Consider the following 25,585-nt stretch of genomic DNA (forward strand, 5'->3'; position numbering starts at 1 on the left):
AATTAGATGCACCGGTTGTGGACAAAAATGGATCCACTTTGCTTGTTCCAATTTAGATGACACTGCTGAAAATGCAGAAAAGGTGCAAACCGGCGAAATAGAAAAATATTGTGAGGACTGTGAAAAGGACCGAGGCCAAATATCTCCAGCGGAGATATCTGACCTCGACGATGAGGAAAAAGATGAAAATCACAGTGATTCTCGGGATCAGACGGCAAACCCGAAGGAAGGAATGTCATCTGGAGGGTCTGACACGTCTGCATTAATTCGCCAGATGATGGAAATGATGCATGAAAAATTTTCTAACATGGAACAAAATAATACAGAAATGAGGCGTGAGATAAATCAGAATAGTGAAAACTTAAGGCGTGAGATAAATCAGAAAATAGATCAGAATAGTGAAAACTTAAGGCGTGAGATAAATGAGAAGTTTGATACCTCGAAACGAGAGACCGACGCTCGATTCGAGGTATTAAACAATAAGTTTGACCAGATTTGTTTAGACTTTGCCTCTTCGATTAGTAAATTGAAAGAGCAAACGTCTACTGAATTGGAGCAGGTTAGATACCAGGCCCAACAGTCTACCGAGCAGCTCAGAGACGAAACAAATGAGAAACTAAACGAAATAGATGTAAGGTTTGAGGGTACAAACAAAAGATTTGGTGACATCGAACGAAAGGTTGAACAGCAGCAGGCTGAAATAAGTAAATTGAATGTTGTAATATCCGACCTATCAATAGAAACTAAACTAGAGTCGGTTGATCAAAGAATTAGTCGAATTCAAACTGAGGTAGACAGTATTAAGGGGAAGATTACTAAACTGGAAATCGTCAAGTCTGACATCTCCTATCCTTTTCCTGATAGCGATTCTATAGGGAAAAATTTCCCAGAAACGAGTAACGTCCTCCCGGGAAAGAGTCAAGTGTTGCCTGATGCACGGGACACAACCATGTATTGTCCCCCGCATCAGCCAACCTCGAAATCATGGTTGAGTAATTTCGATGTACCGATGCAGTCGAGTGTTGTGACTACAACAGTCACTAGCGTAAATGCTCACTCTACTTTTGGAATGGTACAATCTTACAGCGTGCTGCCAGGAGGGGAAAGGAGATGTGCCGGACCGTCAGTTACTGCAGTGGTGGGTCCTAAATTCGAACCTTACATGGTCAATACTAATTATAAAACCTCTCTTGGTCATATGGGAGCGTTCAGTTCAGTGACCACTCCGTCGGTGGCAAATCCGGTGACAACCCCAACCGCTCAGGATAATGCGTTGATTCCACTAGATTCTTTTTCTGCCCCGTATAGTATGAGCTCTAAAGTTTCCCTCCGGGATATTGAACGTTTTCCCACTTTCGATGGGAACATTACTAACGGGTTACCTAGAGTTTTTCTGCGAAGATTGCAGCAATATCTAGACATGTACAAACTTACTGATGGAGAACGCCTACAAATAGTTGAAAAATGTTTGATCGCCGCTTCGGGCGCATGGTTTGCCTCGGTTAAATACCAAATCCGGACGTTCGGTGATTTTTTGATTCTTTTCAAAGAAGAATATTGTAATGAGCACATCGAACGACTCCAAAAAAGAAACTTACAATCACTCCGGTATGATCGCTCCAAGTATGGATCCCTCTTGGACTATGCTTGGAAAATTATCGAACTATATTATCAGATAGCTGAACATCCCTCTCAGGCCGAACTGGTAGATATTATAGTTAACGCTCTTCCACCCGATGAGTCCCGGGCCATAGCGTCCCACTTGTGCCAAACGGTGCGAGAAGTCACCTCACGTTTAGCTGCCTTGTGCGGTAAGGAAGTTGGTGGTCCACCAAAACGATACTTCGCCCGACAGGCAAAGATTCTAAAACCGACGAAGACGAAGGTAACGGCAAGTTGCCAGACAGATTTCCTGAGTTATACCCAAGCTGGATCTCGTTATCCTAGTGGGTATGGCTCAGAAAACAACAATAATGGCCGGCGACTATTTAGGAATCGGCCCATGTTCAACAATCGCCGGAGTTATCGTCCCTATGACCGTACCAATATGGCATCGAACCCGGATAGGGGCGATAACACCAGGAGGAATTTTAACAGGACGTACGGAAGAAGGGAGAACGGTAATAGTCAGGGCAATAATAATAGCAATAATAGTAACAATAATGTAAATCGACCCCAGAATTCAATCCATTCGCAAGTGCGTGGTAACGGTGAGCCTAGAACAATATTAAATGGGAGTGATAGTCGCGAAACTGCGGTAAAGTCGACAAACTAACGCCGCAGTTACCTGATGAAATGGGGGAGGATAACTGCGGGTACATACACCCCATTAACCACAAAATGCAATATTCTAATAATAGTAAATCCGAGTTTCAGATACAAGAATACCCTTCGCCGAATTCCTTAGAATTTATAATAAAATTCGTAATCGATGAAGAGCCATTTGCGGTGGGGGAAGAACGTTATTTCTCGGCATCTCCCAGCCTAAAAGGAAGTATCGGTGGCGTTGAACTTGTTGCTACCATCGATAGTGGTTCGGAGCTCTGCCTAATGGACTGGGAGGTGTGGAGAAGATTGAAACAGCGCTTCCCTTCTGCAAAATTAAGGCCGTACACGGGTCTTACACTGGGTGCATTTGCTGGGAAGGAAAGTTTTTCAGTTCAAGGGGTTCAAAATTTCAATCTTAATATTCAAAACCATATTTTTGAAATAGCTATTTTTGTTATTAAATACTTGCGAACGGATTTAATCTTGGGTTGCCCATTCTTAGATAAGTTTCATTGTATCATCGACCGTGAAAAGAAAGAAATTCGTATGAAAGATAGTCTCGGGAATGCAGTTACTGTTTCAACTAATAAACCAAATGTAATGTTAGTGGGAATACCGGAAAGAGAGATTGCAATCGGTGAGTCAGGGCGGCCAGTGATGGATCAGCCCATGCTTGACCCCAGGTTTATCTGTCAAGCTGCCTGTGCAGTGACACCTCTCAATGGAGGAGAGGTTAACAGGGACGATCAGCTGGATCCATTCCTGAATGCCGAATGCAATGTCTCTCCACAAGACATCGACACTTACATTACTACTCGAGATGATTTACCACCACCAATTAGATCAGGTCTCCGTAAACTATTATTACAGTACAGATCTCTCTTCTCCGAGTACCCACGTCGTGTTAATGCGCCTCCATACAAAATTCAACTAAAAGATAACGAACCAGTTGTGGGACCGTGCTATTCTGTCCCACAAGCAATGCAACCCGAGTTTGAGGCCGAATTAAATAAGTGGTTACGGTTAGGAATTGCTATAGAACAGATGTCCCCATACAGAAATCCTATTCATGTTGTCAGAAAGGCCTCTGGGGGCGTACGTCCCGTTTTGGACCTCAGGGCTACCAACTCAAAAATTATTTCTCCACAAGCACAGGTTGAACCAATAGACGATTTATTACATCGTGTTTCACAAGCCACTTGGTTCTCATCTTTTGATGCATCTAGTGCCTATTATGGGATCAGTTTACACAAAGAATCATATCAGTGTACTAGCTTTGTGTATAAAGGAAGGCAATATTGCCTTACCGTTCTGCCACAGGGATTGAAGAGCAGTCCTGCTGTTTTTCAATCCGTTATGACTAATTTTTTCAACGACTCAACTCGTTCTTTTGTAGTTCTATACCTTGATGATGTTATGGTAAAATCGGTCACGGAAGAAGAACACTTATCTCATTTAGAAAGAACCTTTGAAATTTTCAAGAGGGCAAATTTTTCCTTAAATTTTCAAAAATGTAAGTTCTTTGCACGGGAGATAAAATTTTTAGGTCATATCATTAGTGGCAAAACGATAAGGGTCGACCCTAAATTAAATGAACCCATTCGTTGTTTTCCGGTTCCGAAATCAAAGAAGGCATTACAAAAGTTCCTAGGCCTCATAGGGTGGAGGAGAAAGTTCGTACCAAATTTTTCTGGACTTACCGCTAAATTATATCAACTACTAAAAAAGGATCAAAAATTCACATGGAACGATGAAACATTGGAAACTTTCCATAAGTTAAAAGAGCTTATTAGCAATCCGCCTGCTCTAAGTCAGCCAGATTTCTCCCTGTCATTTCACATACACAGTGATGCGTGTATGGAAAATCTGGCTGGCTATCTTGCACAATATCCAGCAGGTCAAGAAGATCCTAATGTCATCGGATATGCTAGTCGACGGGTAAAGCCTTACGAGTTGTCTCTGTCGATCTCTCAGTTAGAACTACTGTCCGTTCTGTTCCTATGTGAGCACTTTGAACAATATATTATGGGTCGTATCACGTATGTTCATACCGACAATGCAGCAGTTACTCATGCTTTCACTCAGAAGAACCTTGAACCAAGAACCACCAGGATCTTACTTAAATTACAAAAATTTGACTTAACATTTCAGCACTGTCCAGGCCGCGAGAACTTTATCGCCGATACACTTAGTAGGTATCCGCCCGAGGTATTGCTTGAACCCGAAACCCATTATGTGCATTTCCTAACGAAAACACAATATGCTGACATTGATTTACATCATATCAAGAAAAATCAGGAAACTGATGAATTATGTCAAACGTTCTTAAAGCGATATGAAAATAGTGGTAATCAGAGTAGAATCGCAATGCATTGTGGGTTAATGTACATAAAACCGTTGCGAGTTCAAAAATGGCTTTTAGTAATACCTCAGGCTTGTATTCACCAAATTATCAGTATTGTTCACTCCACAGGTCATTTTGGAGTTCAAAAATGTTATCGCTTTTGTCGCGCAATCTTTTATTGGAAAAATCAAAAATCTACCATAAAAAATTTCATCCGAAACTGTATCCAATGTGCGGAAACAAAGTTCACAAACCGAACCATAGCTCAGCAAGAATATCACATAAGAGCAAATGTACCCCATGAGACTCTGGGGGTGGACCTTATCGGGAAATTACCACCTAGCCAGGGATACTATTATATTTTATCATTAATAGATATTTACTCTCGTTTTGTTACTTTTCTTCCGCTCAGAAAAGCTCATACCAAAGAAATAATAACGGTACTAGAGAGAAGATACTTTCACCTTTTACCATACCCTCAAGAATTCTTAAGTGACAGGGGACCACAGTTCCAGTCCAAACTGTGGCAGGATTTCTGTGCTAAGTATAAAATTAAACACAAGAAAACAGCTAGCTATTCTCCTCAGGGTAACAGCATAACAGAACGCAGCCATAAAGAGCTCAATAGGTTAGTTCGGTTATGGTGTAATGAAGATCAAACCACCTGGAATAGATATCTTGTAAAAATACAGGACCTTCTTAATAATTCTTATTGCTCAAGTATTGGTTGCACGCCGGCGGAACGCTTTCTGAGTTACTCTGCTGTTGACAACTACCGGAAGGTGTTCCCATGGCCAAAACAATTAGATTCCGTTGAAAATAGGTTTAAATTTACTGAGATAGATATAAATTCGCGAAACTCTAGTAAACGATCAACACATTCTGTTACTCTGGAAGAAGGTCAACTAGTAATGCTGAAATTACACAACTTATCGTCAATAATAAAGCAGGAATCCGCCAAATGGATGAAAATTTTCACTGGCCCGTTTGTCGTGAAAAAATTGTTAAAAAACTGCGCTGTTTTGCATAATCTCAAAGGCGAAAGTATCGGAACTCACAATTTTCGAAATTTAAAGATTTTTAATTGTACAGAAGATAAACGTAGTGAATTACTCGCGCAATACCCCAAGTAGATATAATATACTGTCCTAGTGTGACTGGTAATGTTTGAATGAGATGAATGAGTGTGTTAATTTAACAAGCATCAGTAGTTAGTATTCCAAATTAGCAAAATTTTGTTATTCTAACAAAATTTTGTTAATGGGCCGGGGAAAACTGTAATGTACCATTACAGTTGAAAGTAATGGCAATTTTTTTTTTCACGCACCCTGTACCTAGTAATTTTTTTTTCATTCAATTTCGGTTTAGCTACACAATTTATTTACTCCCTTTACTTCGAATTGAATACAATGAATCGAAAGGTTTCATTAATAACCATATTCCCACTGTATAATATATGTATTTACATTTTGATTAAGTGTAAATCCCATTTTCTGATATATAAGTTGAAAAGTTTCAAGGTTTACCATTCTGACGTCATACCGAAACATAGTTCTGTCATTGGATATAAATTTTCTTAATTTCAGACCAATGTAGAATTTAGTCAGGTACCTAATTTTTCCCTCACCCCCTCTCAGTAGTCCATAGTCACTTTCAGATCCGGTTATATCTGGATTTACCAAATTTCCATTCGCTTTGTAATTTCCGCGGCTAAAGTTTTCGTTCTGATTGGAGGAATTCTCCTACCTCTGGCTTTTTCGGCGCAATGTTATTAGAATAATTGAAGACACACTAGTAGGAGCAGCTTGTGATTTTCTTGCCACATATTTTTCGGGAAGGTCTCAAATTTTCAAGGAAAACTAAGGTAACATTTAATGTAACTTAATATTTAAAGACTGACAATGATTTAGGAGCTGACAAACTTCCATTTTTCGTCAAGTGAACTGTAAAATAAAGCAGAAATAGGAACCAGCTTTTCTGACGCCATATTGCTCATCATCCAAGCCAAAGCATAGACAGTTTATGAGAGTGATTGTCTGACCTTTTTAAAAAAACTCAGTTACGGATTAGGGAAATTACGACCTGATTAGTGCATGTTGGTCGTGTATACAGTAAATGTGATTTATCATTATTTATTTCGTAATTGCATGTATGTAGTAGGTTTGATAGTACTGTAAATAATCATAATGGCAGCTTAAGTTAGTTCAAAAGGGCTCCTATCCCCTTTTCTGAATTAAACCAGTTCTAGCGGGGGAATGGGTTAGTTATTGTTCGTTTTAGGGCCTTTTCCCCTTTCAGGGGAAGGGTCCCTACATAAACTTCGTTAAGGTGCCCCCAGGGCATCAATTTTTGGCAATCATTATGTAAACAATTGGTCAGGTCAATTAGACCTAGTGTTACTTTTCTCATTTTTGACCCCCCTTTAACTTAAATAGAGCCGACGGTATATATCAGAAGGGAGTATTTATTTTGTCAACATGCATGTAACTAAATGGTGCATGTTTGGTTTAGTTAGTTGTTTTATGTATAGTATTAACAGTGGTGTATGTAGTTAGTAGTTTTGTGTGAGTGTGTGAATTTTCGATTTGGACAGTGTATAAATATGCTTTAATTTAGTACCATTTTGCTAACATAAATAAACCAGAGTAAATATTAAATTTCTGATTAATAAGTACAAGTATAGATTTCAGTATACGGTAAATTATGCCTCCACTACAGCGCCACAGCGTCCGGTTTCGGTACTCAATTGTTTGTTGACAATACGACATCGCATAACTTAGTGATCTAGGTTGTTGGATTTTAGTCATTTATTCTCAAATTACTTCCCGTGGACATGGTTTTCGGTTCGGATGAGTATACCTTCGTATAAAATAGCATGAGATCTTACTGTACTGAAAATTTCAGCTTGCTAGGTCCAGTAGTTAATGAATAATCCGCTGAAATAAAGAACACCTATTTTCTTAATAGAAGTAAAGCCCATATGCTGTTACTGTTTGTTTAAAAATGTAGTATTAAATTCTCTTTTCCCGTAGCTGTAGAAAATTCCATTGTTGCTTCAGTTTTATCAACAAATCAGAAATAGATTAATCGTTGACAATTTAACTTTCCGTAAATCCATGTATGATTTTTTTTTTTTAAAAACCTGCAAGGTAAATACAATTTGGGTGTTTCGAAATAAAGAGTACGTGGTTCGATGAATGTGATCGTGTGGTGGTTTGAGCGTGATAGATTGTGATAGTTATATATATATATATTTATTACTGCGTAATGTAAATATGTGTATGGCCTGCGTGTAAAATGTACGAAATAGGGTGTTTATAAAATATTACTTCGTGTGGAAATTAGTAGATAATGAATGAATGTAATGATATGTTAATAATATGATATATAATATGAACGAGATGACAACCCCTATATTTAAATGGATAGGCCTAGTGAATTTTATATAGTGAAAATATGAATATGTTTACGAAGAAAGAAAGAGAAAAAAAAAATCTCTCGCGTTTTGACTTCCACACCAGTGCATTCATCCAACCGAGTTTGCTACTTGGATAGTAAATTATAGTTGGGAATTGTGTGTTACTTTGCATTTATGTACCTCCTAACAACAGCCCCAGATCTTAAGCCTTTCAATAGATAGAGTAGCATCATGTGGGAATTACTTCTAAAGGTTGACAGAAATGATAATTAAGAAAACCAACTGCTATATCCTGTGATCATCGAAAAGTACAGGTTTCGGTCATTTGTACCTTTAGCATTCATTGCCTCTCCGAGATTTTTTTTTTTCGTTGCTTACCTTATTTATTTATTGTGCAGTGTTCATATAACTCAGTTCGGACTATCCGATTAAATTAACTGCTACTAAATTAATATTCATGGATAGCGTACCCGGACGTCGACCCCTAGTCCCCTTGAGTATTTTTCATGTCTTTTCTTAGTTTAATTAGATGAGGGAAATTAACCACGTCCCAGACGGTGGCATGTCTGCGCTGGGTAGCCATCGGTGATGTTTTGGTTATTGAAATCACCGATCCAAAATTCAGTTTATTTAATTTTTTTTTTATTTTGGCGAATTACTAATTAGGGATACCTTAGCTATTACTCTAATTTCATACCTATTCTGGAATCTTCTAGTTTCCAAGAGGTCGGATGATTTTTTTTTCTTTTCTTGAAATTCTAAATTAGCGCCTTCTCTAACCTTCCGGACGATTTCCGGGAACCTGCTGGTTTGGGCCGGATACGGGGATCGGATTTCAATCTTACAACCAAATTCTTGTGGGATTGGGATCTGATGGACACAGAACTTGCATCCTTGGCAGCAGGGCGTTCCTTGAGTCTACGTATTTGAGTAGACCACCCTTTTGGCATGTTAAGAATATTTTGGCTATGGATTTTGTTGAGAGCGAAATTCGATTTCTGTCTTTGTAGCGTTAGTTATTTCCCACTTAAGTCTTTGGCGCCACTATTCTTCGTCTTCCTTCTTCTCTATCTCTCTCTGTCTTCATTACTTCGAGATTTTTTTATTTTTTCAACCTTCCCCCCCCCTGGTTTCTGAAACTCATGAAAATGTATAATATTCCATATCACTTATTTCGACCGTATGTACTAACTGAGACATCGAGGGATGCAATTCGTGAAGGTATTGCAGCACATCTCAGGACCATTTTCGCGATATTCAATCCACCACTGGAGAAATTGATGGGAAGGTACACTATGCTTTCGGATTCCTAGAAACATTCGTTATTCATGGATCATACAAATTATATCCATTGACAACTGATTACTGGTTTTTATTTCTATTGATTGGTCATATAGTGTGTATGTATTAGTAGTCTGGGCCCACTAGTTTCCAATAACATTGATTTTTTTATATATACATCTATATATGTGCTTACATAGTTTTAAAAGTTACGTGCCTGCTCATTTTGTTGCATTTCCACCTCTTATGTTAACTATTTTTTATATATCTACGCGGATCTTTAGTAAATTGAAAATGATTATTGATTATCGGGTTTATACATATAAATTACAATGTTGCAACCTTATGAAAAAAAAAGTGAATTTTTGATAGTCAGGGTTTTTGTTTTTGTCTTTGAGCCAATAAAATATAAATATTTATATAATATGAATACTTGTCGAATATGAACGGTTATGTAGAATTTAAACGTCGACAAAATACTACGATGGATATTAAAGTAAAATTTATTGTATTGAATAATATGAATATATATATATATATATGAGTATGTATGTAATGGGCTCGGTATTTACCCTGGTTTTGTTTAGGTTGCCATAGGTTTTTGACACCCGACCTTTACCAACTATTTGTGATATATAGCGTTACCGCGTATATTGTAATAAATTACATTTTGTTGAGTGGTTACTGATGTCTGTAACTATTAAAGTTGAATATAATGTGAAATACCGCATGTAAGTAAAACGAGTAGCAGGTCGTAAGATAAGTAAAATAACCCTAATCCTCATCCAAATTTATTTCGCAAGATCAAAGTGAAATTAATAACCTACGAAACAGTGTGCCCCACCAACGAATCTTCTATCAGTAGACTCTGAAACAAATCCTTCCCCTACGATCAGAAATTTAACTATTCAGTGACTAGAATCTTTTGACTACAAGATCTATACTATAAAGAAAATTACTGGTCTTAAATTGAATGAAGAGAAATTCAGTTGATAACTTAATGTGAATACCGGAATATGGAAATATGTTCTCAATGTCTGTGACTGGATTCAAAATTTTTTAACCTTGATAAACTTTGAAATTTTATATTGAGTGCGTCGAGTGACGAAATGAGAAATATAAATATATATGTGATATGAAGCGACTATTTGTCTATAGCTAAAACAAAAACAATTAAACACTCTCATGGACACAAACCACAGTGCAAAAGAGAGTTGGAAAAAGGAGCTATTATCGATGTGAGAACAGAGACTCATAAAATCGTCGAAATGTCTCCTCTTGGGACAGAGACCTAATAAACTGCTATTAAAGTATTTTTTTTTTAGAATGATTAACCAATTATATATATATATATTTTTTTTAATTTATTTTTTTTTCTTTCGTTTTCCGCAATGATATATATATATTCATTACACTGAATCCTAAATGTATTGATCTGTGAATCTCCTTATTTTTGTTTTTTTCATTTTTTTTTGTCAAATTCTCTTTCATGTAATTCAACTTTTAATATATATATAGGAAGAGAAATGTGTTATTTGGTCTTGATAAAATTAGCGAATTTCTATGCATGTTAATGAAACATTCTTTCCATGTATTAAATTTTTCCCTGTTATGTCCAACTAATTTTTCTTCTATTGAAATGTAATAAATGTATATAGTAATGTAGTTAGGTTAGTTTAATTTAACTAAATACAACCCGAAGTATACATTGTCCTGTATGAATGTGTGTGTGAGTGAAATGTAGGTTTAGTATTAAGTGCATCCGTTATTTTGACATATATGTGTGATTTATTATAATTAATGGTAGTTATCAATTAAACTCATTGAATGTTAATACTAACTTAAGTTGGCTCTATGAAGGAAGTAAAAAGGACTGAAGTAGCCTGAACGAATGATCAGCATGGGAGAACTGTGAAAGTCAAAATCTTCTACGAATATGTGATACTCTGATTTTTTTTTTCCTTTCTTTGTGGTCGATTCTAACATGCCATCAACTTCTTCCTTTATTTTTCAAATATTGGATATTAGTCTGGAACTTCTGGAAACATTGAATAAACTGTAAACTTAAACTTTCTCATCTATCTCGGATCTAGATCGGGATAATTTGGTAGTTGGGGTTAAATGGATCTAGATCGGGGATGTATGGGTTAACATGTGTCTACCCTTAATCACCTGAATACCAAATATTAACCCAATAGCTATTGGAATTCGATAATTATTCACTTTCTTTACCATATTTTTCAAAATATGCAGTAACAGTTTCCTTTTTATTACCTTCTTACTTTACCTCTTTCCTCTTCTATTTTCCTTTTCCTTTTTTTTCATCTTCTTCTTCTATATTTTTATTTTTTAATAAAACTGAAAAGGGGGGTCGTGACTGGGAATCCTAGAGATAATAAACACGGTCATGTATTTAGTTATTTTATTTCATTCTCTTTAGAAGTCCGATAAAAAGTTTTTTTTCGTTTCGATCGAATCTAGTATGTTCAAAATTAAGAAACGGCTAATATATTCCAACGTAATTAGACATAAGCTGATAGCTTCATGAACATCCCCACCAGGGGTGAAGGATTCCCACTTACGACTTATTCTTTTCTTCAAACAGTTTTAGACTGACAAGCAGTGACAGGATTCGTTGTTATGGAAACGTTTGTTTCTATGGCAACGGCCCCTCCCCCCTTTATTCATCCTATTCATTCTTCTTGTAAGTTGGACAGCAAGTAGGTATGTGTGTGGGCAAAACATTTTTCCAATATGCATGATGAAACAAATCTTTCATGTAAGTTGTTCATGCAAGTATGTGCATCTACGGCTTCCTATAGACATGTATTCCATTGTGGTTAACTTTATCATTGTCATGAGAGGTTTTTTCTTCTTCTTCTTTTTAATAAATTCACACTCAGAATAAGCGTGCACTAGTTTTCGGCCTTGTTGAAGGTCTGTAAGTTAAAAGCAAGTCATGATGTTCTGCGAATCATTTCTTCGACAGCGAGAGACCCATCTGAAATGTGGAAGTAACCACATTAACAATGAGGGCGGGGGAAGAGGCTCAAAAGGTTCTTGTAATTTTCAGAAGTAAAGGGCCATGGCTCCCCAGCAAATTATCCTACTTACGCGAATGCTATCAAACTTTTGAAGGTAGCGTGAATGAGTGACAAATAATAATAATAATAATAATAATAATAATAATAATAATAATAATAATAATAATAATAATAATAATAATAGTAGTAGTAGTAGTAGTAGTATAAATAAGTATAAAACGAACGGGAATACTAATTATTCGAATCAAAAGATAACAATAACAACGAAACTATAAAACGACCGCAAATAACTAACAAAAGCGGCAATCCGACAACACTGTACCGTAACTGTATTCTCAGATGTTCTGCGTATAGCCATAAAATAAAATTTGGCTTTCTTCGTTGTTCCCGCGTATTCTTAGTGTTCTACAATGAGCCACTTTTACACTGTACAGTTGTTTTTTAATTTTTATATATTTGAAATGGAAAGAAAATTGAAAATGATTATTTTTTTATCTCCCTGCATGGAGGCACCTCGACAACAGAATGCAGAACGGTAGTCCTAAAAAAGTATTGAGTCTTATGGAAGTCCTCTCACTGCGACGACGGCGACAGAAAAGTTGCCGAGGTGCCTCCATGCAGGGAGATTAAAAAAAAAAATGTTTTCTATAAGTTTTTACTCGCAACAATTTGTTCCGTGTGCAGCGCTTGAAAAGAAGTGTTTGCAGTGGAAGCTTTAACTAGCGATGAAGACAATGAAAAATTATTTAGGGGCCGCGGTGGCTCAGTGGTAGAGCGTTCACCTCTGGTGCTTGGGGTCCCGGGTTCGATCCCAGCCCCCGCCAAGTGAACTTTGTGGTGGACAAACACCGTGTGCGTGGGTTTTCTCGGGGTTCTCCCGTTTCCTCCCACTTTCTTCATTCCACCATTTTCACTCATCTCTCATCATCACCCTCTCCTTTAGCCTAACCGGCATAACCGTGGGACGTAAAACTAAAGATTTCATTTCATTTTCACAATGAAAAATTAATTGAGGAAATAGGGAAACACCAAACATAATATAAAAACAATGAAATGAGATCTTTGAGTTTAATGTTGCACGATTATATCCGTTAGACTAAGGGAGACGAAGAGTAAAACAAGTGAATGATAATGGAAGAATTGGCGGAATGAGAAAGTGGGAGGAAACGGGAATACCCCTAGAAAACTCACAAGGACGATGGTGTCCACCACAAACTTACTTAATCCGGGATCGAACCAGAGACCGCATATACCAGAGGTAAGCGCTCTACCACCGTTATATAAAAAAAGTTTGCAAGAATATTCTGATAGGAGAAGGCGGAGCGGAACTGGGAAGCCGGGTGGAATAGGGTACCCCTCATATTTCCACGATATGGTGCTGCAGCCTTGTGGAAGCAGCAGGAAACTAAATGTCGACTCTCTACCGGTGCGTAGAGAAAGCATCATCGGTATTGGAGAAGACGTGTGGCTCGTGCGAATCGTTTTAGTGTTGTCGCTCAGGCAGGCACGTAGCCAGGATTTCGTAATAGGGGGAATCCGTGACATGGAATACTGTGGTTATCACACCAGGGGTTCGATAATTCTAAACTATTTTACTGCCAACATATATTGGTTCGTTTAACCAGGATTTCGTAATGAGGGGAGGGGGTCATGACTTGAAATACTTTGGCTACACACCAGAGGCTCAATCAATCTAAACTATTTTACTGGCAACACACCCATATTAGTTTGTTAGGACAATAAAATGAGGAAATATTAATTTTTTAATAACCAACTATAAAGAAATCTGAAGTAAAATAATATTTAAAAAATATTGAAAAATATACAGTCTTCCTAGGTAATTCGAACTGGGTTCTTGTTGTCTTCTTTTTCTTATCTTCGATTAATGCCGTCAAAGATAGCAACGAGATCTCTTTCGGCGGTAAACACATCCTATAAAATGGATTAGTTTTGCCGCAAAATTGAAAATTACTTTAAGTGTAACTGGAATTTATGTTGCCAGGCTCTGATGATTGTTGGCATTTCTTAAGTTCTACCTGAGAATCTACCTGATAGAACAGGTTTATTGATTGTCATTTGTAGTCCATAGAATTAGCATGGAGCTAAATGGAATTCGAAACGGTCCGTTCAAATAATATCAATTTTTAGATTGAACCCCTTCCGTTTGTTACACACAAAGTTCCATATAAGAAGGAGTAACCAAACGTTTGCTGTACTTTTATACTTTTAACGCTGATTATTCTTTTTCTCGTTTGTTTTTGTTTCATCCTTTCTTAATTTTTTTCATATATGGTCTCGAAGCGGGGGGTCCGGACCACCCGGACCCACCCCTTGGCTACGTGCCTGGCTCAGGTTTCCGACGCCTGCTGCAATATCAACAGATACAAATCTGAAGATAGGTAAAATAAGAATGCACGGAATGCTGAAGTCGTAACTACAGTTTCAGAGCATCAAAGTTGTTGTATGTTTTAGTGACTATAGTATGTAATCTTTCCCGCGCAGTCACCGCTGACACCATATGAAGCACCAACATGTGTATCGGGGCGGAACGGGGTAGGGACAGAATGGCCTACTAATATCACATTGCAACCAACAAAATAAACCAGACCAGCGAGGAAAGTATACAGACTGTTCCAGGAAGTTGTTGCCTTGCAGCACCGACTCCAGGACCTTCGACATCATCCACAGAACCACATCTCTCAAACGTAACCACGGTTTCAGGAAGTAGACCTCTTGATGAACCCATTCCAGGACCTTCGACGCCCAACTTCAGGAACAGACATTCTGGACGTGACAATATTTTTACACATGTCTTCGAATGATATTTTACCTTTCCCCAGAGTTGTAGCAGGAAACTGAACAGAAGACGAGAAAAAACAGCAATATTGACGTCATCGTAGTATTGGAAACAAGAGCCAAGGAAGAGGGAGCAAAAGGTGGAAGAAAGAAGAGGAAGCAGTAAAGCAATGAGAAGCTGGCGAAGAGGACAAATCACGCACTTGAGTATGGAGGAGAGATGACAACAGCAAAAATGAAGAAGAAATTGAGCACTAGTTAATTAGAGGAGGCTAAATACCTTTATTGTGCTGGGTAGTATTCCCAATCCAACGAGGGATGAATTCCATGTATACTGTGCAAAGTGTGGTCTCATAATTCGTGTGAAAGTGTAGATAGTGATGACGACGACGAAGATGTTTACGTTTGTAAGTACGGCCAGCCGTAATTCAGTGTACCCCACCCATTGTGCCCTGTGTTTTCACGTGCATACAAAAAAAAAAAAAAATTTTTCGATAATCACGTGCGCGTCCTTAGGTTTGGACACACATTAACCAACTACAGGTGCTTTTTGTACCTAAAGCTTCAAATAAATATTAACTACATTTTGAGTATTCCCTTGTCATTTTTATTACTCTTACATAACTATTTATATTACGTACCCCGTTCCGCCTCGCCTTCCCCTATAAATCCCAATTGGCCCAAGTTGGGATCGAACCAAGGATCCTACGCACCAAAGGTGAACGCTTTTCCACCGAGCACTATTAGATTTTGAATCTGATATCGCAGTACAACTAAATGGACCTATTGAATCCCATCAGGCGGCCTGATTATTATTAACGATTGTTTTACAGGCAAGGCAATCTAATGTATACTCACATAGTTTTTTTTTTTTCAGATGGTAACTAGTCTGAAGTTTGTATTTATCTTTGTCATTGCTGGTGCTACTACAACATTCATCAAAGGTAATCACATTCATTTCACAGTAGCTAAAGAACTTCGAGGGATAATTGTGTAAATCACTATTTAGCATGTAAAACCTCTCCTTCAGCAATCTCTCACTGTATATAAGATGCACCCAGTATTTCCTTTTTCCTTCTTAAATGCAGCATTAGCGCAACAAGCAATAGCATATTCTTCAAAGTCCATCGTACTGTGTCAAATCCTGCCAAATTGTGATATCAAATGCCCGGCTATTTTTCTGTTGCCGTCGCCAGTGAGCTAGGGTGTGGCAACAACAATATTTTTCTCCATGAAGTTGTTGACTGTAGGCGACAGCGACAAGATAGTTGTGCAATTGTTTTGTCGCCAGTGAGCGGTGGGTCTTAATATATTGAATATCAGCTCCCTAAGTTGAACAGCTTTTGAAATATTCAATTTTTCGAAAACATTCGGACTTCCACTCAGTGTTTCTTCCAGACATGTTTTTGGTGGGCAGTGCCCCTGCCTCCGGATGAGACTAAAATAATACGTCTATAATATAATAATAAATAGAATAGTACCAGCAGTGCCCCCGGAATACTAAGTGTGACTCCCTGGAACATTGTTTCTGAAAGAAACACTCCCCCTTAGCGTGAAAGCGATCTGATAACATCCCAGTTGGAATTTGGGTTTAACTATATATGAAAAGTCATTTCATTTGTCTTCGTTATTTGGTCGTGATGATCACGCATACAGAGTTATATCCAATAATTCATATATTAGAGATGATTAAAAAATATATATTTTTCCCAGTAGTCAGGTTCTCTCAAATCATACAGGCTGTGTCTTGAAAGGCAAATATTCTATTATTACAATTACCAGATTGCTATTATTACAATTACAAATATCAATATCCAAAAGCACCTGAAGTTATTTTTTTCACTTAGATGTACTTATCTCAGGTAACTAAATACAAACAAATGAAAAAGTATGAAAAATGTAAGCCTTGAAAGTAAAACGTAGACAAATTCATCTGTGTTCAGAAGATGCAATGTATAATGCACTGAGCAGAGTGGGTCGGTGAGTCAGAATGGGTCATGGTGGGTCGTTGTGTCACAGTGGGTCTCGGGCGTTTGGTCAGAGTGGGTCACGACGCATTGACTCACTCACAAAACTTGACTCACTTGACCCACTACATCTCTGCTGGAAGCATCACATCCATCAACAATCGTCATTTCTTCTTTCTGACAATCTAATCCTGGTCAAAATTGATGGTGACGGATCAAGTAGTTTTTGAGATTTTGTGTCTCTTGGACGGACAACTGAGAAACAGTAAATATACCGTATAAAGAAGTTTTGCCAAACCGAACCTTAACCTTACCAAACCTTAAAAAGTTGCCCTTTTCCCTGTTTCAGCTCAATTAAGGAAAAAAATCCTTCTTATCAGTATCACTTATATGAACGAATGATTTATTTGACTCGTAATTGCTATAATCTTTAATAAATATTCTGTGCCCTTCTTTTAACGCTTATCTCTCTAAAACGATGTCATCGGTATGTCTACGGATCCAATCTTTTGTGAACAAACGTATTGAGTTGTTCTTGACATTCTTAGAATCATCAAAATTTATAAGTTGTCTGTCAAGAAAATGACAGGGAACATAAATTAATAAAAGTAAATCCATTTGTCTTTGATTTCTTAAAAATGTAAAGAATTGCAAATACAACAGCGATTATTTCTAAAGACTTATTTTGAAAAAAAAAATGAAATAGATACTACCTATAATGTTTACGTATTCAAAATTACGTAATTTGCTACACAACTTGATATAGAGAGGGTTTCAATTTAGACACTTGTCCATTTTATTCTTTGTTAATAGTAACAATGACCTTGAAAATTAACATTTAAAAGAAGATTATTTATTATCATTACACTTCAAGAGGGATTCGTCAATTGTTTTTGATTTTTTTCTTTTGTTACGAAAGTACTTTAACTCTGACAATTAAAACACGATTGTGCTTATTTTCTACATAGTATTGACAATGTTGTGATATAAGCGGGGGGTGAACATGTAAAGGGAAAAACCATTTATCTTATCAGCAATGCAGTGAAATATAAATGGGTAAAAAATTTTAAAGTCACTTTAACTGAAAAGTCACTTTACATAGTTTGCACTTCAGTTCTTGATCCACTACCTGAGAGGATGGACGCTAAAGTTACATTTTTGCTGTTTGTCGGACTTTTCTTTACCAGTCAGGTAAAACAGATGGTTTTGTTCTAATATGTGTTTCATTCTTTCGTTGATCCTTCGAAGTTGTGACGCAAGTTATTCCTTTACTCCTGGTTTAAAGTGGTAAAAAAATCTAGCCGCATTGTTAAAGATTCTTCTTGGATATATAGCTAGTGTACGCGACTCTGGAGCGGGAGACTCAGGTTAGAATCAATGTAGTTTGAATTCCACGTTAAGCAGTAGCTCCACATGTCATATAGCCTTGCTGCTCAAAATGAAGCTAATATCTAATTCAACCAATTAGCAACACTTACCTAGCTGTTCGTTTGAGATAGCCGAAGAGAACCAGTACCTGGTTAGGGCAGTAGATGAATGGGTGGGTAGTCAGTTACGAAAGCAGGAGATGCTGACAGCGGGAACAAATTGAAGATATCTATATATTAAAATGGTAGGTTTATATGTTTGTGGTCAAGTTCATATGTATTCATATATTTTTTCGTATGTATGTGACCAATCCTTTCGACAATGAGATCTCGGGAACCATAGGCTCTAGAAAGATGCCGTTTTCACTGATCGATTGCAAATTTTGTGTCGATTGTCGAGTTCTAATTGAATATTTAAGAAACATGGCCGTAATTTCTTTATTATATTTTTTAGGGGTACACTGGAAGTGTTGAAATTTTTTAAAAGTAAAGCATCATATCCTACGCGTTATATATTATAACACCACATAGTTGTATACAGGGATTGTATATCTCTCAGGTGTTTGTTTCATGGCCAAATGATAATGAAAAACTAAGAATAACCATTTCTCCAGTCTAAGATGAATCCTTTATTGTTTGGAGTGTTCTGCCCAATGAACTCCATATATAACTGAGATAGTAATTAATTGTGTATGTGATGTATTTGCTTATTACATATAGCATGCAAGAAGAAACAAAACACTGATCGTACATGAATTAGAAACTCCAACCGGAAGTAGACTCAAATCTTGCAAACTGTTCGAGATATTGAAAAAAATAATCAAAAAAATCTCCCCTTTATGGTAACCCTTGCTGATTTTTTTTTTTTTTATCAAGACGTCTTTCACTTGTGTCTATAAATGGACATGTACATATGTTGTCAGGCAGTGATTTATCTACACCCCCTAACATCCCCCAGCACCCCCTAAAATTTTCGGACACCTCCCTAAAATTTTCGGAACTAGGGAGGTGCAATATTAAAAAGATTCATTCTAGCTCTCCCTAAAGGCCTTGTAGAAAATATTTTAAAGATCTTACTTGTAGGCAGAACGGAAATTCCCGTTCTGCCTAATGTTTGGAGAGAGGGAATTCTATGTGAGGAGGAAATTTGTAGGGAAAAGCAGCACCGACAAGCTTGACTCCTAACGTGTTTGTATGCAGATCGGAACTCATGTATAAAATGGTTGTAGTAACGAGCGCGGGAATCAAATCCAAGCTGTCAAAATGCAAAGAAAATTCTGACGAGGACAAAATCCAAAGGACAAAATCACAGGAGTATATATTGGATATGCACACTTATATGATTATTTTTTTCCCTTCAATTGTCATATATTCTAAAATGTTATCTGTATTTTTTCAACTGAAATAACTTTCTCTTTCTTTTAAAATGCAGAAAACTCGTAAAATGCGTAAATATGTTGAACAAAAGGAGATTAGCTTTAATTGCTTTCACACATACGGGTACCAATATGAAAAGTTCTGGGTATTCCTATTTATTATACATTTAATATATTTGAAATATGGTTAGCATATTACAGTAAGACCATTCATTTTAATTACGAAAAGTAACTGTGATGCTACTTGATTTTAGAGTTCGTTCCGTGGAACTTTATTCCCGTTCTTTTTCTTCTTTATATTCAATAAAATATTACATTGAACATTAGAACATTATAGTTCACCAGTTAGTTCCCCATACAATATATACAACGTGATTCAAAATAATGTGAACGATTACAACTCCTTAAAACTTTTTTATTAATCATCCAAATAACTTCAAATCTTACAGTTAAATGCTAAAACTCTCCAAGTTTTTGTGATAAAAAAAAATGAAAATAGTACATCACAAATGTTCTATGTGTCCCCCCTTTGTTACCCTGCATACATCTATTCGGTATTCCAATTCCGCCCATTGCACTGCAGCAGTGATGCGCTCTTTCAGTTCCTTCACATCCTGGGGTAGAGGGGGTTTGTAGACAATATCTTTTAGATGTCCCTACAGAAAAAAATCGCAGGGGGCTAAGTCCGGTGATCTTAGTGGCCAACGTAGAAGCTGATGATCATTATTGCCTGATCATTATTAAGCGGTGTGGCAAACTGTTGTTGAGAAAATTTATGACATTGTGATGAAAGTGACATGGAGCTTCATCCAATTGATAGATGAAGTTTGCACTGTCATGTTCGAGCTGTGGCATAAGCCACATAGTAAGCATTTGTAGAAATGTTTGTCCAGTCACAGTTCCTTCGTCAAAGAAGTACGGACCATAAACTTTTTAAGATGAAATTGCACAAAACACATTCGTCTTCGTTGAATCACGTCTTGTCTTCATCTTGTTGTACTTCAGAGGTGTTTTTTTTTATTCTCTTCTAATTTTCAAACTATCTATAATGCTGTGGAGAGATTCTTCTGCGATAACTCCTGCATCCTGAAGCGCAGTTGAAGCAATGAGAGCCGCTTGTCTGTCAGAAACACCTGTTCTGTAAGCTACAGAAGATGTTTTTGAAAGATGAATCCTGTTTATGTGGTCTTCTGCCAGCGAATGTAGGCTGGTAGTTCAAAATCAGACCCCAATGCAATGGTATTTGACTCCTACGATGTATCATCACAAGTCGTAGGTACTCCCAATTCAATCTTTGACTTTAAAGTCGAATCAGTTGGCACTGTATTTGACCTTTGTTCCATCTCCTTGCTTTGGTCGGCAGCTTGCAGAGACCTTGTACTCTTAGCATCTAGGCCGCCTATAATAATTTTTCGCATTGTTCGCTGGTCTTGCAACAATGCTTGTTCCATCACAGGCGACACTGCACTAAACCAAAGCACAGCCCCTTCCAGCAACCCAACTCCCCTTCGGCCATGTCGTTCATTCAACATGAATTCGCCCACTACCAGGAACAAACACTAACTGTATCGCTTTGCGTTGATGTGCGTAACAATGGAATCTGGTTTCCACAGGCACGTAGCCAAGGGGTGGGTCCGGGGTTCCAGACCCCCCCTTCCCTTCGGAACCAGAAATGAAAAATATTAGGGAGGGATGAAACAAAAAGGAACGAGAAAAACGAATATTCAGCGTTTAAAATATAAAGCTACAGCAAGCGTTTGGTTACTCTTTCTTATGAGGAGCTTTGTGTGGAAGAAACAGGGGAAAGGGTCAAGTTAAAATATTATTGTAAAGGAGTATTTCGAATTCTATCTAGCTCCATGCTAATCCTATGGACTACAAATGACGATCGATAAACCGGTTCGATCAAATAGACTCTCAGGTAGAACTTAAGAAATGCTCACAATTACCAATAATTTGAGCATCATCATTATCATAGGTATTCTGCCTTTATTGGCAGGTCACTTGCCGCAGCTGAGAAGCTTCCATGAATTTGAGCATGGCAACATAGATTCCAGTTACACTTGTTAAAGAAATTTTCAATTTCGCGACAACACTAATCCATTTTATAGGATGTCTTTACAATGAAAGAAATTCTCGTTGCTATCCTTGTGCATATAACGAAGATAAGAAAAAGAAGAAGAAAGAAGACAAGAAGAGCACAGTTCATATGTCCTCGAAAGACTATATTATTTTCAATACCTTTTAAAATATTCTTTTACTCGAGATTTCTCCATAGTTTGTTATTGAAATACTAACTAAGATATCCTCATTTTATTGTCTTAACACACCAATATGGGTATGTTGCCAGTAAAATAGTTTAGATTGATCGAGCCTCTGGTGTGATAACCATAGTATTTCGAACCGCCCCCCCCCCCCATTACGAAATACTGACTAAACGAACCAATATATGTTGTCAGTAAAATAGTTTAGAATGATGGAGCCCCTAGTGCGATAACCATAGTATTTCGTCACGGACCCACCCCTATTACGAAATTCTGGCTACGTGTCTGGTTTCCATTTATCGTTCCTATTCTTTTCGCAGGTTCGACGTTAATGAATGCACTATTATTGTAAAAACAAGCAAGGAACTATACATATTAGTGATGTTAGTTCAGCACATAAAGTTCAAGAACGATCATGTAGAAAAATATGTTACTTCCGAATCGTATTGGAAGATAAAACAGACTGTTTACATACTGTGTAATGCGTGTTGCATATTTTGACTTTTCTAAAAGCTTAGGCCTATTGCGGCACCGGAAGACATTGTCCGAAAAATGTGAAAAAAAAAAAAAATCAGTGAACTACTCTTATGGGCGGGCAACTCTTCCTGTGTGAGCCTTTATCGATTTCGAAAAAAAAAAAAGTTTTTTTTTTTCGATCCACCCTAGTGGACATCCCTTTGAGGTCCTGTTGAATATCCCGTTTTCCTGCATATTAGCGGACATCTGGATATACCGCGGAGGTCCTATGCATGTTCTGGAAGCAAATTCGGATGATCCCGAGATGTTCCGATGTTCATTGCGAATCAATCTCGGACGTCCCGTCGATGTCCGTCTGCTATGTGAGTGATGGGAACACCATGCCAAAACTGGACTGCAACATCCTTGGACGATACTATCCTACTTAAGTAGGAGTGAAACATCCGTACTTGAGATGGTGCCGTACGCCCCCATATATAAGCAACATGTGTCTCGTAGAAGTGCAGATAAAATTAAATTCCGAAAATTAAATCTCTAAAATTATGGATTTTTCGATGAAAATTGTTATGAGGAAAATTGTACTTTGCAAAACACTACACAAAAAGATCCTGACCTTTTTTTTTCCTAGAATCAATCATTTCTAAGATATATACTATAATTATATCTGAACAAAAATAGGCCAACTTGAGACTGCAAAAATACGCGAAAAAATAAACATGGGACGGGAAAATGTGCGAATTAAAAATTCAATATTTTGGAGAAGGAAATTCACCGGTGATGAATTACCATACTCCTGTCCTCTGGGAGTGGAATAGGAGAAAAACTCAAATGCGGACCTTCATTCTTTATTGCACATTCATTTTCTAAGAGAAAAAAAAAAACAAATTTTATTCGAAACATTTTTTTAAATTCGTGATAGATGACGTTGTAATACGTGAAAACTGGTTTCACTAAAGTTTCTTCAATTGGGAGCTTTCTAGGTGCGGAAATTAGAAAAACGTGCGCAAAATTTCGGCAAAAAAAAAAAAAATCCTGTGGGGACCTTTATTTTGATTTCCTCAGCATATTCTAGAAAATGGCCTTAATTTGCCGTGGATTTTTGTTTTGGGATGTGTATGAAAGGGGTGTAGTTTTAATTTTTATTTGTAATTATTACGAAAATTATCAATTTTCCAAGGACAATGGTTATAACTAAAACTCTATATAATAAATCCCTAGTAGCAAGAAAGCTTTTGGACAGTTGGCGTGTGCTTGGTTTTTGTCTTTCTACACTTGCACTTGAAACGCATACTTTCATACAATCTGCCTTTTGTTATACTTGCAAGCGATACTTTAGACCCTTCGCATAGCGTCATAGCATCACAGGCTGTTCATTGGCTATTGACTTGGCTTGACTTGTGAAACGCTTGCGTCAAGCTTGAATGGAACACTGAATGCAAGGTTGCCCCTATGTAACTTCGTTACTCGAATCCAGTTTACGGCATGTTTTCACGTTTTCCAATCAAGCTGGATGCGAGTTTGGCCGACTTGCAATCAAGCTTATAGCAAGTGGTTTCCAAGTTATCCAACACCGATTGCCCTGTCCCGATTTTTTTCTTAAGAAAAGTTGGCAGCCCTGCTTTAAGGGCCTATTTTTTGTAGAATTTTAAAAACTGCAGTTTTCTTGTAACTATTTTCTTCGAAAAATTGATAAGATTGGAGATAATTGGAAGAAGACTGGAATTCATCCTTTCACCTACGTAAACAAACAAAAATCCTCTCGGAATTAAAATTAACAGTAGTTTTCTTCATATGCTGATGACATTAAAATAAGCATAGGCCTATCTACAAAAATTGTTTGGAATTTTTTCGAAGTTGAAATCTAAATTTTACTGCGCTGAAGTTTAAAAAAATAGAAAATAAGAAAAAAATATCCATATATTTTACCGTACCGTTTTACTGTACTGCACCAAATGCACAAAGGTAATTCTATAAAACATTCAATACTTACTCACTGTATACTTTGGAAGTCTAAAATTAATAAAATTCTTAACAATTAATTTAACGAGTTACAAAACTTAAGCTAACAATAATTTTCCAAGTCTATATACCAGATAGTTTTGTTGTTATGGTTTCATTTCTGATAATTCTGTAACTTATATAGCGTCAACATACAGTATAATTAATTATAACGTACAGTATATATAAACACATATGCTAGTTGCTCCTCAGATAATGTATCCCAACCCGAAGATCGGAGCGCCTACGTATAACGTTAATGTTTTGGTAAGCAAAGTCCAAAATTTAATTTTCAGTGGGTCAAAGTGTCCACTTGGCTATAATATTATTGGTTGTAAAAGCTTCATTTGCATGTACGAGTAAGTGTAAATTTATAATTGTTAGTACAGAAATCCATTTTTCATTTAACTCTTGGAGGTCAAATCAGGTACCGTACAAATTGTACCCCACTTCTATTTTTCTATAGTAGGCCTGTAAGTAATGACTGTAGTTCCCCATTTTTCTTATAGCTGACTTATAACAATGATTTTTTTTTTTTTGTTTGTTTGTTTGAGTAAGCCATTGTTTGAGTAAAGTTCAAAATGTATCCCACTCGGCATTCCGTGGAAATAATTCAAATTATTGCAGTACGCATTCTTTTACATTTGGGCTGGCGCTACTCCTCCGTAACATAATGAATTCTAAGAAGAATAATGTAATATTATAATAGTAAATATTGAACTTGTCACTTGCCATTGAATACCATTTTGTAACAGCTAGCTAAAGCTCCAGCATGAACTGTGAAGCCCTGGCTGAACAAGAAATAAAATGTGAACTTCTTTGCATATGATTCTTTATCTGAGGATTATGTTCACAATTTAGAAGAAGAAATTGACTACCAAAGTGACGGAAATAAAGATTTTATGAATTCTCACGACCAAACACATATCACAACCAGGGATAAAAGTGGATCTGAAAAGGTAGGGGGACGCCTGACGTCACGCCG

The 25,585-nt window shown here is 37.1% G+C and overlaps 1 protein-coding gene across 3 annotated transcripts in view; it reads left to right on the forward strand.

The window, feature by feature from the left end:
* The window catches only part of LOC145690738 (GILT-like protein 1), a 146,759-nt gene that overhangs the window by 91,423 nt on the left and 29,751 nt on the right, over positions 1 to 25,585 (forward strand). Inside the window, exon 1 of one of the 3 annotated variants that reach the window (XM_081765921.1) lies at positions 18,204 to 18,309. The exons of 1 other annotated variant lie outside the window; for it this stretch is intronic. In XM_081765921.1, the coding sequence (XP_081622047.1) occupies positions 18,256 to 18,309 (54 nt within the window). In that variant the 5' untranslated portion in view covers positions 18,204 to 18,255. Of the gene's footprint in view, positions 1 to 18,203; positions 18,310 to 24,738; positions 24,868 to 25,585 lie in introns of those variants that run through there. One more of the 3 variants, XM_081765920.1, reaches the window with a different exon arrangement.

Source organism: Thermobia domestica, chromosome 7 (assembly GCF_964235325.1).
Source record: "Thermobia domestica chromosome 7, izTheDome1.hap1.1, whole genome shotgun sequence".
NCBI classification, from domain to species: domain Eukaryota; kingdom Metazoa; phylum Arthropoda; class Insecta; order Zygentoma; family Lepismatidae; genus Thermobia; species Thermobia domestica.